We start from the raw sequence: 13,622 nt of genomic DNA, 5'->3' as shown, positions 1-13,622 counted from the left end.
TTTTAAATCAAGGTTTGTTCAATTCACTAACCACATCTAATAAACGCTACATAGTAGGGGTGTAACGAGTCACTCATTTTCTTGATGCAACAATTACAAATCCTACTTCTTGAAAACATGGATTTTTCAATCGTGAATCATTTGCTTCAGTCAAGAAAATGTACTCACCCTCAGGCGATCCAAGATGTAGATGAGTTTGTTTCTTCATCAGAACAGATTTGGAGAAATGTAGCATTCCATCACTTGCTCACCAATGGATCCTCTGCAGTGAATGGGTGCCGTCAGAATGAGAGTCCAAACAGCTGATAGAAACATCACAATAATCCACACCACTCTAGTCCATCAATTAATGTCTTGTGAAGAGAAAAGCTGCATGTTTGTAAGAAACAAATCCATCAAGATGTTTTTAACCTCAAACCATTGCTTCTGGCTAAAATACTTGTCTTCTATCCATGTGATTTATTTCTCCAGTGAAAGTCATCTCATCTGAATCAGGAGCACAGATCAAGCACTGTTTACAATCCAAATCAGTTCTAAGCATATGTATTTTGATGTGAGAGGACTTTTTCATTGGAGGAAGTGTTATTATTTGTATGGACTGGTATTTTAGCCAGAAGCAATGGTTTGAAGATAAAAACATCTTGATGGATATGTTTCTTAAAACACAGCTTTTCAAGACATTAACTGATGGACTGGAGTGGTGTGGATTACTTGTGAGGCTTTTATCAGCTGTTTGGACTCTCATTCTGACGGCACCCATTCACTGCAGAGCATCCATTGGTGAGCAAGTGATGGAATGCTACATTTCTCCAAATCTACAAACTCGTGTTCTTCTTGAATGGTCTGAGGGTGAGCACATTTTCAGCTAATTTTCATTTTTGGGTGAACTGTTCCTCCATGACCCATTATTATTTGAGCAGACGCATTACTTAAAATGCAAAATAACTATTTCTCAGACAACTGTCCAATTAGAGATTGCAATATTAATGTGACAGTCTAACTGCTAATGTAGTACAACTGGATGCCACTGATGAAATATTGAAGTATTTTAAACTGGATCTTTTTTCAGGAAACAGTTCACTAGACACATTGTTGGCTCTTTTGCAAACCGAGGGAGCCAAGATCGAAGAAGAAACAGAGGTATCAACATTGTCCATGTTTTCAGAAATTCATAACTGATTTTTACACCATGTACAATGTCCTAAGATTCTCCCACGTGTTTCGTAGAACATGGCCGATTCATTCTTGGATGGATCCTTGCCTCTGGACAGCTTCATTGATGATTACCAGAGCAAGAGGAAGCTGGCACATCTGAGGCGTGTGAAGATCGATAAGCTCCAGGAGATGGTGCTGAAGGGTGTTCATCTTCCTCAGGGTTCCTCTAATGAGCCCTCACAACCTCAGGAGACCCATAACTCCACCGCACCTTTCCAAAGGCTAGCTAATGGTTCTCCAGCTCATGTAAGACCTGCACCGACATCTCAACCATCAGCCATGCCTTACAACCTTCAGAGCATCGGTGCTCCTCTGCCAAACACGGTGCCATCATATTCATGTCCATACCCACAAGCACTCCCTCAAGGACCCGGCGCTGGTCTTCCACCGCGAGCAGGTTTTATAATGCAATGATGTTCTTCTGCCTGAGCCTTTCCACTAGAACGTGAAATGCCATTTTCCTCCCTTTTTCTTTAGATGCACTTTGATCGCAAACAGGTTTGGGTTTCTGTAGGTCCACACAGAACCTGTGTCCACAGAATTCAGAAGTTCAGCAGATTTCTGCTCACTCTCTGCCACTTGTATGTATTAAATATTGGGATGAATTTTTTTCTCACATAATCAACACAGAAAGTGCAGAAAGATCTAAAGATTTCTTGTGGACCTGCCTGTTGATTATCAAAGAATTAATTTCAGTTTGTTTGCATAACATAAAATGCTGTAAGATGCATTAAGACGATTATGATTCAGAATCAAAAGTTGTAATCTGAAAAGTAGTGTGACTTCTAAACAATGGGAGTATTGCATTCCTCATGTAAATATCCTAATTTAACTGAAACTGATATTGAGACTGATTTGAAAATAGGTCCTTATGCACATGTAAGACAATTTTACTGTGTCCTTTTATATTTTATATATCACTGTAACGATAACAGACAATATTGGCATTTTGGACTTCTGGGTTAAAAACTGACCAAAGATGCACTCCACCTGTTCCATGCGCGCTCTGTTCAGTGGTTTTGAATATAGTGGGTTTGTTGGACTTCATTTTGATTTCATTCTAACATGAAATGTTTAAATACTCCTGTGGCATTAACAGACCAGCCTGACAGAAAGTCTGTTATAGAAAGACTTTCTTAGTGTTAATCAGACTTTAGTAAACAGTTTAATTATCCTAAACTGAATAAAACTATCCTTAAATAGCTACTATATTAAATATAATATAAATATTATATAATTAGAATGCTGTTTACAACATTTCCGATATGTAAAGTGATCTATTTTGGCACTGTATTTCTGATGAAATCTTGTCTTTGCAGAGAAGTGCAGGTACTTTGATGTAAGAACTGTCATGCTGGGTTGTGACCATTCTTGAGCACGTTTTATATGAAGGATGTTATTATGCAAGTCTGTAAAGTTAGAGAGTAAAGTCACTTACTGTATACTGATGTAAGTACAGTACAGGTAAAAGAAATCAAATGTGCCTTGCTACAGAACAAACAAGTGACGTTTAATGAAGAAAGCATTTATTCACACCGTCGCTGTGCTTTGATAAATCTTCGAAGCCATCTACAACTTTCTGTTTCTGAAGACAATAAATGGTGCAGAATCCTTTTGAACTGTTTTATCTGTAGTGTGGTAACCTGTAACACTCCTTATGTAATGTACTGTACATTGTAGCTGTTTGATTAGTGGCTATTGGTGACTAGATTTTTTAAATGCTGATTAATAAACGCCTAAAAGACTAACAAACGTGAAATGTCAATATTTATTGCTATATTCAAAACTTTAAGAGTAAAGTCACATTTATTCTTCTCCCTCTTCACCGTCTCCTTCGGGAGTGTCGACTCCCACCTCTTCATAATCTTTCTCGAGAGCGGCTAAATCTTCACGGGCCTCCGCAAACTCACCCTCCTCCATACCTTCTCCAACGTACCAGTGCACGAAGGCTCTCTTTGCGTACATTAGATCAAACTTGTGATCCAGACGGGCCCAGGCCTCAGCGATGGCTGTGGTGTTGCTCAACATACAGACTGCCCTTTGAACTTTGGCCAGATCGCCTCCTGGAACCACAGTCGGCGGCTGGTAGTTGATACCAACCTGATTATGTTAAAAAGGAAAGCAATTTAAGGGACACATATTTTAGGGATGCACGATAAATCGAAATGAAATCGTAATCACGATTAGGCAAAAGCTGTGATTGTCATGCATATCTTTCAGTGAAGCACTGTTCTGTGATCAGCAGTAAATCTCCATCCGAAGGCCAGAGGGCGCTCGCGCGCGTCAAGACCAAATACACCTCGCAGAAGAAACCCAGGAAATGCCTATCACTGCAGCTGAATAAACAGAAGATTTAACTGCTTTCATTAATTCAACGTGACTAATAAACACACGACTACGACAATATATGGTTTATCCGAGTTTGTCTTATAATTTTCATTATGATAAAGTATATAATAATGCAATGCTAATCGACATAGACTTTATTTATCACTGCTTAGAATTCAATGAAATATTGCATGCCTTATTCTGTGTAAGAAGCCACATCATCTCACAGAAGGATTTATTTCAAACACTCGACTGACGTTATGAAGTGAGTTTGGAGTAAAAATATGTTATTAAATGTGGTATTTTCACGTGCTTTCAGATGGAGCAGCATTTTCTTCACAGAGCCGTAGTTCACTGACAAGCTACGCAAACAGTTGTCATTATCCTGAACTATTTCTTCGATTTCATAATCGTACGATTAGGGTTGTAACGGTATGAGATTTTCACGGTATGATAATCGTCTCAGAAAATATCACGGTATATATTAAACAATTCTTATCAGTAACAATGACTCTTAAAAGAACAAGAACAAGTTATTTTAGTGAACAAATCCTTTATTACAACAAACTTGAAACCATTTTAATGAAAGTATTGAAGTCTCCCTTCTGAAAAAAATACAAACAAATTATTTAAAAAACAAAAAAATAAAGCTGTACACCTTATACTATATCACACTTTAACATTTTAATTCATGTTTTAAATTGTTATCAAATGAAAATTTACAACTCCTTTTATTTTTGGCAAATATCATACGGTCTTAACTTATAACTTGTTATTAATGCGACACACCTTTATCTGCACGGAGGGATGGTGTCCGCAAATATGAGCGAAGATGTTGGATGTATTACCTGCTTTTGCAGCCACTTTGAGTCCACATTTTTTGCAAATTGGATCCGCGCAGGTGAGATTTTTTTTCATTCATTTTTTTTAAAAACCGTAGATATGCAAATGTTTACGGTATGATAACCGTGCACGTTCAAACCGTGATAAACCGTCATACCGGTATATCGTTACAACACTACGTACGATTATATCGTCCACGGTTTTTTTGCGTAGCTTGTCAGTGAACTACAATAATTCCTATCAGTAAAGGCTTGTGCACACCGGGACGATTATCGCGTGCGATTATCGCGACATTTAACGCCTCGTGACTAAACAAAGGCCGCCAATGTAAGTGTGCACACCGACGTGCAAAACACCAGGCGTAAAAGCATCATTTTTTAAAAAACGCCTTGGGCTCGTTTTTTTTGGTTTGACGCGCCGCGTTAAAAACTGGCCGACTGATGAGATTGATGCTTTTGTTCACGTGCCTGGAGCTGCTGAAGTTACAGTAAAACACAACTTGGTGGCGCTCAAGCACAAAACGGTCTTGCCGAGCACACATTGATACCTAACGACGAAGAGGAAGTAAGTAGACGAAGAAGGTGCATCGAGGCAAGATGAATGTAGAGCTGCTGGTCTCATTGGTGTCTGAACACAAAGGGCTTTATGACAAACGCGACAGCGACTACAAAAATCTTGATATGAGGGAGTTGCTATGGAGAGGAATTGCAGATCATATAGGATTCGATGTGTACCGGGGTATTTCTGTTTTTCATTAAGCGCCATCTAATGTCAGGGAGTGAATTTGCACGTTCACTCGGCTCATCGCCAGCAAAAATCGCTTGGGTATGAACACACAAGACGTGTCGAAAAACGTCTCGAAAAACGCTGGCAATAAGCGTGCGCGATAATCGTCCCCGTGTGTACGAGGCTTAACAATGACTCTTAAAAAACAAGAACAAGTTATTTGAGTGAAAATAACTTGTTAATAGTACTTGTTAAAATAACACCGCAGGGAGGCGGTGATCGATGACACAATCTGCCCAATGAGGCGGTTGAGGTTGGTGTACATGCATTAACTCTGTGTAGTAAATGCTGCTCCATCTCAAAGCAAGTGATGGAGATTTACTACTGATTACAGAACCAGCTTTACTGACAAGATGCGCATGATAATCGCATTCGATTAATCGTGCAGCCCTAACATATTTTCACACATGCTAATATTTACAAACATTACTATTGTATGCTATGTTATAACATTATTCCACTATAACATTATTCCAACATGCGCAACTTCACATTTACAGTTACGCATGTTAGAATAAAAGACACATGCTGACCTTGAACCCTGTGGGACACCAGTCAACAAACTGAATGGTCCTCTTGGTCTTTATGCTTCCAATGGCAGCATTGACATCCTTTGGAACCACGTCTCCACGGTACAGCATACAGCAAGCCATGTACTTCCCGTGCCGAGGGTCGCACTTCACCATCTGATTGGCTGGCTCAAAGCAGGCGTTGGTGATTTCCATGATGGACAGCTGCTCGTGGTACGCCTTCTCTGCGGAGATCACCGGGGCATACGTGACTAGGGGGAAGTGGATGCGAGGGTACGGCACCAGGTTGGTTTGGAACTCCGTCAGATCGACGTTGAGAGCTCCATCGAAGCGCAGAGAGGCGGTGATCGATGACACGATCTGGCCAATGAGGCGGTTGAGGTTGGTGTACGTGGGCCGCTCTATGTCCAGGTTGTTTCGGCAGATATCATAGATGGCCTCGTTGTCCACCATGAAGGCGCAGTCGGAGTGCTCGAGGGTGGTGTGTGTGGTCAGAATAGAATTGTAGGGCTCTACCACTGCGGTGGAAACCTCAAGAAAAATCCAACAGAAAACAGTTTGTTGTACTTGTAATGTTTTTCAACACTGAAAGTAAGTGGTTCTTGAGTGTGTTACAAGTGGTTTCCAGGACACTGCTATGTGGTTGCAAAGGTGTTCTACATGGTTTCATTCATGTCTGCAGCACAACGTAGTCAAGTTTACTACTAACATTGTTATCCATCGGTTTTAAATAAATTATTATAATTAATTATAAATAGTTATAAAAAACACATTTGATACTATTTTTGAATTAATGCAATATTTAAATTAATAATGGAGCAAAAGTACTTAAAATCCATTGAACAGAGAAAAAAGTCATCAAGTTTTGTACCATTCCGATGAAGTAAAAATTTAAAATGCAAAAATGTACCAAAGGGTTAAACAAAATCACATCCGTTGTGAACGGACCAAATGATTCAACCCATTCTTTGTCATTGATGTTGCTTTGACATGAAAATGCTTTGTTATTGATCTTATTGTGAATGATTCATCCCTGGATTTGTTTCCATTTTTGCTTTTTCGACCTTGTGATCTTTAATCAAACTAATCATAATTCGATCTTCCGGTGAAACGTCGAACTTCTTTCTGGTGATGTATAGTTCGCTCAATGATGTTGCTACTGTTGCTACTTCCATTTCATTGCGACGTTAAAGTGAAGCGAACTGAATAAAATATGGTACCTGAGGTGCAGGGTAAACGGCAAACTCAAGCTTGGCTTTCTTTCCATGGTCAACGGACAGCTTCTCCATCAGCAGTGAAGCAAAACCTGAACCAGTTCCACCGCCAAAGCTGTGGAAGATGAGGAATCCTTGCAGTCCAGTGCACTGGTCACACTAAAAACAAAAGACACAAACTATTAATTCATCTATAAAAATGTAATTGTAATAAAAGTTGTATATCTAAATAGAGAAAAATGTCTTACCAGTTTGCGAACACGGTCAATTACCACGTCTACTATTTCCTTGCCAGTGGTATAATGGCCTCTGGCGTAATTATTGGCGGCATCCTCTTTCCCAGTTATCAGCTGCTCTGGGTGAAACAGCTGTCTGTATGTTCCAGTTCGAACCTCATCTGAATGGGAAAAAAACTTTAAAGTGTGCATAAAAGGGGGTGGGTCCCCCCTCAGTACAAATCGCAGTCCAGGGGCACCTAGATCGGACCAAAAGCGCACTTTAGAGTCAATTAGGGGCAGGGGATAATGATACTAAAGTAACACTGGGATGGTGAAAGTGGTCTCTATTTGACAGATTTTTGGAGGGGAACAGGGGCGGACTTAACCAATAAGCGAGGTAAGCGGCTGCTTAGGGCCAAGGGGAATCAGAGGGTCCCATCTGATATTGGTGAAACATTGTGTATTTGTGTTCTGGAGAGCATTAAATGTTCACTCACCACTCAAAACACTATTATATACATTATACATTATAACAATGTGTAGATACAATGTAATTAAGAGATTCATTGTGCAGTGCAGACAGCTTCATTGATTAACGGAACGTCGTGAGATTGCGGTGAACTGAAGTGAATGACAGCTTTTAATGATTATAGAGGGAGCGCTCTTTGCGTACTAGGCTGTATAATCCTGTCTGACTGTCTCAGAACTAATATATTAACCTCAGAGAAGAAAGTATCGTGTTTCGTGTCATGATTTTATTTGTCTTGATGCTTAAAAATGACTCGCTTGTGTGCTTTTCCTATGCGCACCAAACTGCTGCGCACTCATACAATTGCACGAATGCGATGACTGGAGATTTTCGCTTAATAATAGATTACATTTTCGATTAGTTTCTCGGCAAACCCTACCGTATGCCTTAAGAACACTTGGAATATGGAACGAGTTGCATGGGATAATTTTATGACATTTAAATCCTTTTTGTAAAAAGATTGAAGAAGGTTACAATTCATTAAATGGACAAGTGCAAGCATTTTTTTAATGTCTTCTTTTGCAATCCGAAAAAATAATAAAAAGGTAGCCTAATATGGCTTTAGAACAGCGTCAGGTTGACTAATTATTTACTTGAGTTGTAAAGGGGTAAATAAACTATAAACTATGAGAGAGCGAGCAAAATAAGGGTTAGGCGTGAAAGAGCACATAGTTATTGTGTTGGGGCCCCATACCTGAAATTTGCTTAGGGCCCCAAGTCCGCCCCAGGAGGGGAAGGTTTATAAAAAATGAGAGGGCTTGATGATGTCAGCAGAAAACTTGATATTAGCCATCATTTATACAAAAAATATGAAAACGATTCTTACACTTTTATAATTATTTATAGTAGTTAAACTAACGTTAACAGTAGTATGGTATTTCGACATTTTTATAAAAGCAGTGCAGTGTAAATGCATCCTGACCAATGACGGTGGGTTCGAGGTCCACGAACACAGCTCTGGGTACATGTTTCCCGGCGCCGGTCTCGCTGAAGAAGGTGTTGAAGGACCGATCTCCGCCGGAGGTGGTCTGGTCGGTGGGCATGTGCCCGTCCGGTTGTATGCCGTGCTCCAGACAGTACAGCTCCCAGCACGCGTTACCGATCTGAACTCCCGCCTGACCCACATGAATGGAGATGCACTCGCGCTGAAAAAAAAAAACGGTAAATCAAAGTAACGACAATTTGCAACGTCAAACCGTGTCTTATTTTTGCCTGCTCGTTTAATTTGTTAATTAATCATCATAATATTGATAACATTAAGCTCATACATCTGAAAAAAAAAAACAACAACGACCGTTGCTCGGCCAATCGCTCTGCTAGTTTAACTTTTTCAGATACTGACAAATTTCCTTACCATTTTATAGGAATATTGTAAAGATATTTATTGTAAATGCGAGATAGATACGAAAGCCTTCGTGTTTACACTGGAAATAAAATTAATTTTACTTTATATTTACTTTATATTATCCTGATTTAGCTGCATAGAAAGCTCAACGTCGGTGCCGATGCCGGATCTGCCGATAAAATTGTTTTTTGAAATTAATTCGAAGGCTTTAATCTGACCCCGCCCACCTTCTCGGTTATTGGCTTATCTTCTGAAACTAATTATAATATAAATGTCAGTCACTTGTTGGAGGATTATTATTGGTCCACATGTTAAATATTTAAATATAATCTTAATATAACGGGAATTTAAGTTATGATAAATCGAAATCGAAATATTTCGCTGGTGTTTTTACCAGTACTGACAAATTGTAGATATATGTTTATAAATTAAATATCGTGCAAAAAAAAAAAAGAAGTGTAATCGTCTGTAGGGGATGTCACGGATGTAAACAACTATCCAAGTGAATGATTCCAGAACAATATCAAGGATTTGTTGTCATGCATCGTTTCAGAATGACGCTATATGTTTCATTCATTACCTCAGCAACGCGTACCTTGTCTTTTCATCAGCGAGTGACTGGGTATAAGTATCATCTGCACGAGCGCAACAACTCGATGCTGCAATATGAGCGGACGAGTAGGAGACCTCAGTCCCAAACAAACTAAGGCTTTAGCACAGGCAAGTAAATGCAAAAAAAAAATTTTTTTTATTTCTAAATTTCAGGATATTTTGACATGTTTTGAATCTCACTCATAGTTTCGTTTACGACACACCACTGTTTACATATCAATTTTAATATAAAATATGATACACACCACCGTTCAAAAGCTTGGGATCAGTAAGTTTATGTATTTATTTATTTAAATGAATACTTTTATTCAGCAAGGATGCATTAAATTGATCAAAAGTGACCGTAAAGAAATTTATAAGATTTCAGAAGATTTCCATTTCAAATAAATGCTGCTCTTTTGAACGTTCTCTTCATTAAAGAATCAACAAAATATTGTGGCAAGCAGCACAACTGTTTTCAACACTTTTAATAATAATAATAATATTACTTCAGCAGCAAATCACCATTAGAATGATTTCTGAAGGATCATGTGACACTGAAGACTGGAGTAATGATGCTGAAAATTAAATGATAATAATTCACAATATCACTGTTTTTACTATATGTATGATCAAATAACTGCAGCTTTGTTGAGACCTTTTTCAAAAACATAAAGACCCCAGATTTTGAACGGCGGTACAGTATATCCTTATATTAAATCTTCAGAGTTAACCATATTCCTGTTGAAGATTTGTTGATATATTTTAATGTCATTTGTTTGAATAGTTTCGGGAGAAAATAGCAGATGTGTTGGATCAACTGCCCAATCAAACTGACCATTACCTGCTCCGGTGGCTCAGAGGTGAGGATGGATTTTAAAATGTAATAATGCAAACATCAGAGTAGCGGGAAACAACATGGTTCTCATAAAATGTCCTTTTCTGGGAGTTTGATTTCAGGTTAACTTTTGAATGAATGTAGTGGAAGCCTGCAAAAGTTCTTGGCATTGAATTATCTCTGACTGCATGGTCATGTCCTATGGGTGACCTTATGACCCCATGAACCTGTGTGTTGATTAACAGACTGCCAGATCTACAATTATCTTTCAACAAAACACTTGCAATTATATGGAGGACAATATATGCAAGTACTCTTCCATGAAAAAAAAAAAGAAAAAAGTTATTTCTGAGATGTATTTAGTTTTTGCATGTCTGATTGCTTCATCTTAACCAGCTTTATCTAAAAATCAATATTGTATGTTGAGGTAGAACATCCCTGTAGTAAAGGTTCAGGAGTGTGGAAGGAAGAAGGCAGGGTCGGCTTGCTGGGACGCGAGCTTTATTTAAATTTCTTGGGCACCGCACACAATACGGCGCTCAATCAGCGCTGTCAGACTCGCAGTCAATAACTCATAACAAACGTAACACAACTTGCTTCCGTGTATCTACACCCGTCGCTCGCGTTCCCAGTCAGTCTCTCTCTCATCATGTTCCAGGTGGCCCCTTTTATCCGGTCTCTCCACACCAATTACTGAAACAAGACACAGGTGTTTATCATTTGCACTTGACCCACTTACGCACCGCTCGTCTCCTGCCTCTCTCTCCCGATGCAGACCTCGCTGAACCACGCCCCCCCTGCCACATACCCCCACCGCCCGATTCAGGCCAGGGAGCCTCATGTTCCAGGTGGCCCCTTTTACCCGGTCTCTCCACACCAATTACTGAAACAAGACACAGGTGTTTATCATTTGCACTTGACACACTTACGCACCGCTCGTCTCCTGCCTCTCTCTCCCGATGCAGACCTCGCTGAACCACGCCCCCCCTGCCACAATCCCAAAACCATGTGTTGACTTTACTTTTTGAGAGGGAAGTTCAAGGTGATTTCTTTTGAAAGTATGCACCAATATTTATCTCTCTTCACCTGTGATTTTTGACCGTTGCAGAATTATTTACTCTCACCCTTTACACTACATTATAGTATAATACCTTAAAGTCCTCATCTGCATTTAGCATTTAATTGTGATTCATCTGGGAGAGAGCAGCATATTAATCTGGCATGTGCTTTACATATTTTTCTATTTTGCATTTAAATAAAAGAATCAAGACTGTAGAGTAATGCAGTTTACCAGAAAATTATTTTGTAAATAAAACAAAGATTAAAGGAGTATGTTTCACACACACACACACACATATAAACTATTCCAGTCTTTCTAGCTCAAAATGTTGTTTATTTCAATGTGCTACTTGCCATTTCTTTGAAATGATTTTCACTCAGAAATTTCTAGTAAATGTCACAAATAACTACAAAGTAATTTCTACACCATTTTTTCTGTACAGATTATACATTTGAAGTTTGATTTTATTTCTTGTTTGCAGCTAGAAGCTTCAATGTCCCAAAAGCTGAGGCAATGATTAGTCCAAACGAGTCGTTCGTTGTAGTTTTTAAGTATAAATTAAAAAATATATATATATATTTTTTTTTTTTTACAATATGAGGATATTTCTGTAATACAGCCCTTGGAGGCCACTTTGAATAATGCATCTAAGAAACCAAATTAAACCATATAAACTATTCCAGTCTTTCTAGCTCAAAATGTTGTTTATTTCAATGTGCTACTTGCCATTTCTTTGAAATGATTTTCACTCAGAAATTTCTAGTAAATGTCACAAATAACTACAAAGTAATTTCTACACCATTTTTTCTGTACAGATTATACATTTGAAGTTTGATTTTATTTCTTGTTTGCAGCTAGAAGCTTCAATGTCCCAAAAGCTGAGGCAATGATTAGAAAGGTAATATCACATCTTAAATGAATTTACAGACATTTTAAACACCTGAATCTGTATTACAGAAACATCCTAACTCAAAATCCTGTCTAAAACCATATCTTTGTACTCCAGCATCTGGAGTTTCGCAAGCATATGAAAGTAGACACCATCATTGACAACTGGAAGCCACCTGAGGTATGTCAGGACAGTTCAACAAACTATTTTAACATGATCTCAAAATGATAAATGCCCTGCTAACACACATATATTGTTTTTCTCCGTCCAGGTCATTGAGTGCTATGTGGCAGGTGGAATGTGTGGCTATGATCGTGAAGGAAGTCCTATCTGGTACAATATCATCGGCCCTCTTGATCCAAAGGGCCTTTTACTGTCGGCTAGCAAACAAGACTGCCTGAGGACCAAAGTCAGAGATGCTGAACTTCTACGACAAGAGTGTGAGAAGCAGTCTAAAAAGGTACAGTCTGTCAAATAAAGACCAAATGACTAAGAAAACACTCTAAAAAATAAGCTCCAAGAAACATTCATGGAAACTTTCCATTGCACAAAAGGTTCTTTATAGTGGAAAAGGTTCTTTAGATTATTAAAATGTTATACATGTTATACATACAAGTACTGTTCACTGAAAGGTTATTTGGAGAACCCAAAAAATGTTTCTTCAATGGAATCTATTTTTAAAAAAGCGTAATGAGTGTAATGTGATATTTTATTATTTGAACATTCAAATCTGCTTCCCATCTGCAGTGATCTATGATTATGAGGTTTTTTTTTTTGATTGTTTTTGGTTGATCTTTTTCATCAGCTTGGCAAATACATTGAATCAATCACCATCATTTATGACTGTGAGGGGCTTGGCATGAAACATCTTTGGAAGCCTGCTGTTGAGATGTACGGTGAGGTAGGAACATGATGCTTGGTCATTTTGAAGCCAAATAATTATAATAAGATACAAACTTTTAAAGGGGTCCTATTATGCTTTTTCAACTTTAGTTAGTCTGTAATGTTGCTGTTTGAGCATAAAAAAGATCTGCAAAGTTACAAAGTTCAAAGTCCAATTCAAAAGGAGATATTTTGTTTAACAGAAATCACTTTTCAAAAACTACAACGAACGACTCGTTTGGACTACAACGCATATTTTCTGGGATTTGTGAAATCAGAAGAATAAATCTCCAATTATGTTGGAGACACGCTAGCTTTCCCAAAGCAGATGAACTTAGAGTGGTTACAATCATC

The 13,622-nt window shown here is 38.5% G+C and overlaps 3 protein-coding genes across 5 annotated transcripts in view; 2 read left to right on the top strand and 1 right to left on the bottom strand.

The window, feature by feature from the left end:
* vps37bb (VPS37B subunit of ESCRT-I b) overlaps nt 1-2,850 on the top strand; it is a 14,617-nt gene extending 11,767 nt beyond the window's left edge. For both annotated transcript variants that reach the window (XM_016510633.1, XM_016510632.1), the window contains exons 3-4: nt 1,070-1,140; nt 1,228-2,850. In XM_016510633.1, coding sequence (XP_016366119.1) covers nt 1,070-1,140; nt 1,228-1,629 — 473 coding nt within the window. In that variant the 3' untranslated portion in view covers nt 1,630-2,850. The remainder of the gene's footprint in view (nt 1-1,069; nt 1,141-1,227) is intronic.
* An 82-nt stretch (nt 2,851-2,932) lies between these two features.
* On the bottom strand, nt 2,933-8,826 carry LOC107706804 (tubulin alpha chain, testis-specific-like). Its single transcript, XM_016510631.1, has 5 exons — nt 8,586-8,826; nt 7,165-7,313; nt 6,923-7,075; nt 5,706-6,233; nt 2,933-3,315 (listed from the first exon to the last, which is right to left on the bottom strand). Exons 1-5 carry the CDS (start codon nt 8,704-8,706, stop codon nt 3,022-3,024), a joined length of 1,245 nt encoding a protein of 414 aa, XP_016366117.1. The 5' UTR covers nt 8,707-8,826; the 3' UTR covers nt 2,933-3,021.
* Nucleotides 8,827-9,537: 711 nt separating this feature from the next.
* LOC107706803 (SEC14-like protein 2) overlaps nt 9,538-13,622 on the top strand; it is an 8,234-nt gene continuing 4,149 nt past the window's right edge. Inside the window, exons 1-6 of one of the 2 annotated variants that reach the window (XM_016510629.1) lie at nt 9,539-9,728; nt 10,387-10,462; nt 12,352-12,395; nt 12,504-12,566; nt 12,658-12,846; nt 13,192-13,287. In XM_016510629.1, the coding sequence (XP_016366115.1) occupies nt 9,675-9,728; nt 10,387-10,462; nt 12,352-12,395; nt 12,504-12,566; nt 12,658-12,846; nt 13,192-13,287 (522 nt within the window). In that variant the 5' untranslated portion in view covers nt 9,539-9,674. Of the gene's footprint in view, nt 9,729-10,386; nt 10,463-12,351; nt 12,396-12,503; nt 12,567-12,657; nt 12,847-13,191; nt 13,288-13,622 lie in introns of both variants that reach the window. The other variant, XM_016510630.1, reaches the window with a different exon arrangement.

This window comes from Sinocyclocheilus rhinocerous, unplaced genomic scaffold, assembly GCF_001515625.1.
Source record: "Sinocyclocheilus rhinocerous isolate Xijiao unplaced genomic scaffold, SAMN03320098_v1.1 scaffold864, whole genome shotgun sequence".
Taxonomy (NCBI): domain Eukaryota; kingdom Metazoa; phylum Chordata; class Actinopteri; order Cypriniformes; family Cyprinidae; genus Sinocyclocheilus; species Sinocyclocheilus rhinocerous.
This window is presented reverse-complemented; position numbering and strand designations above follow the sequence as displayed.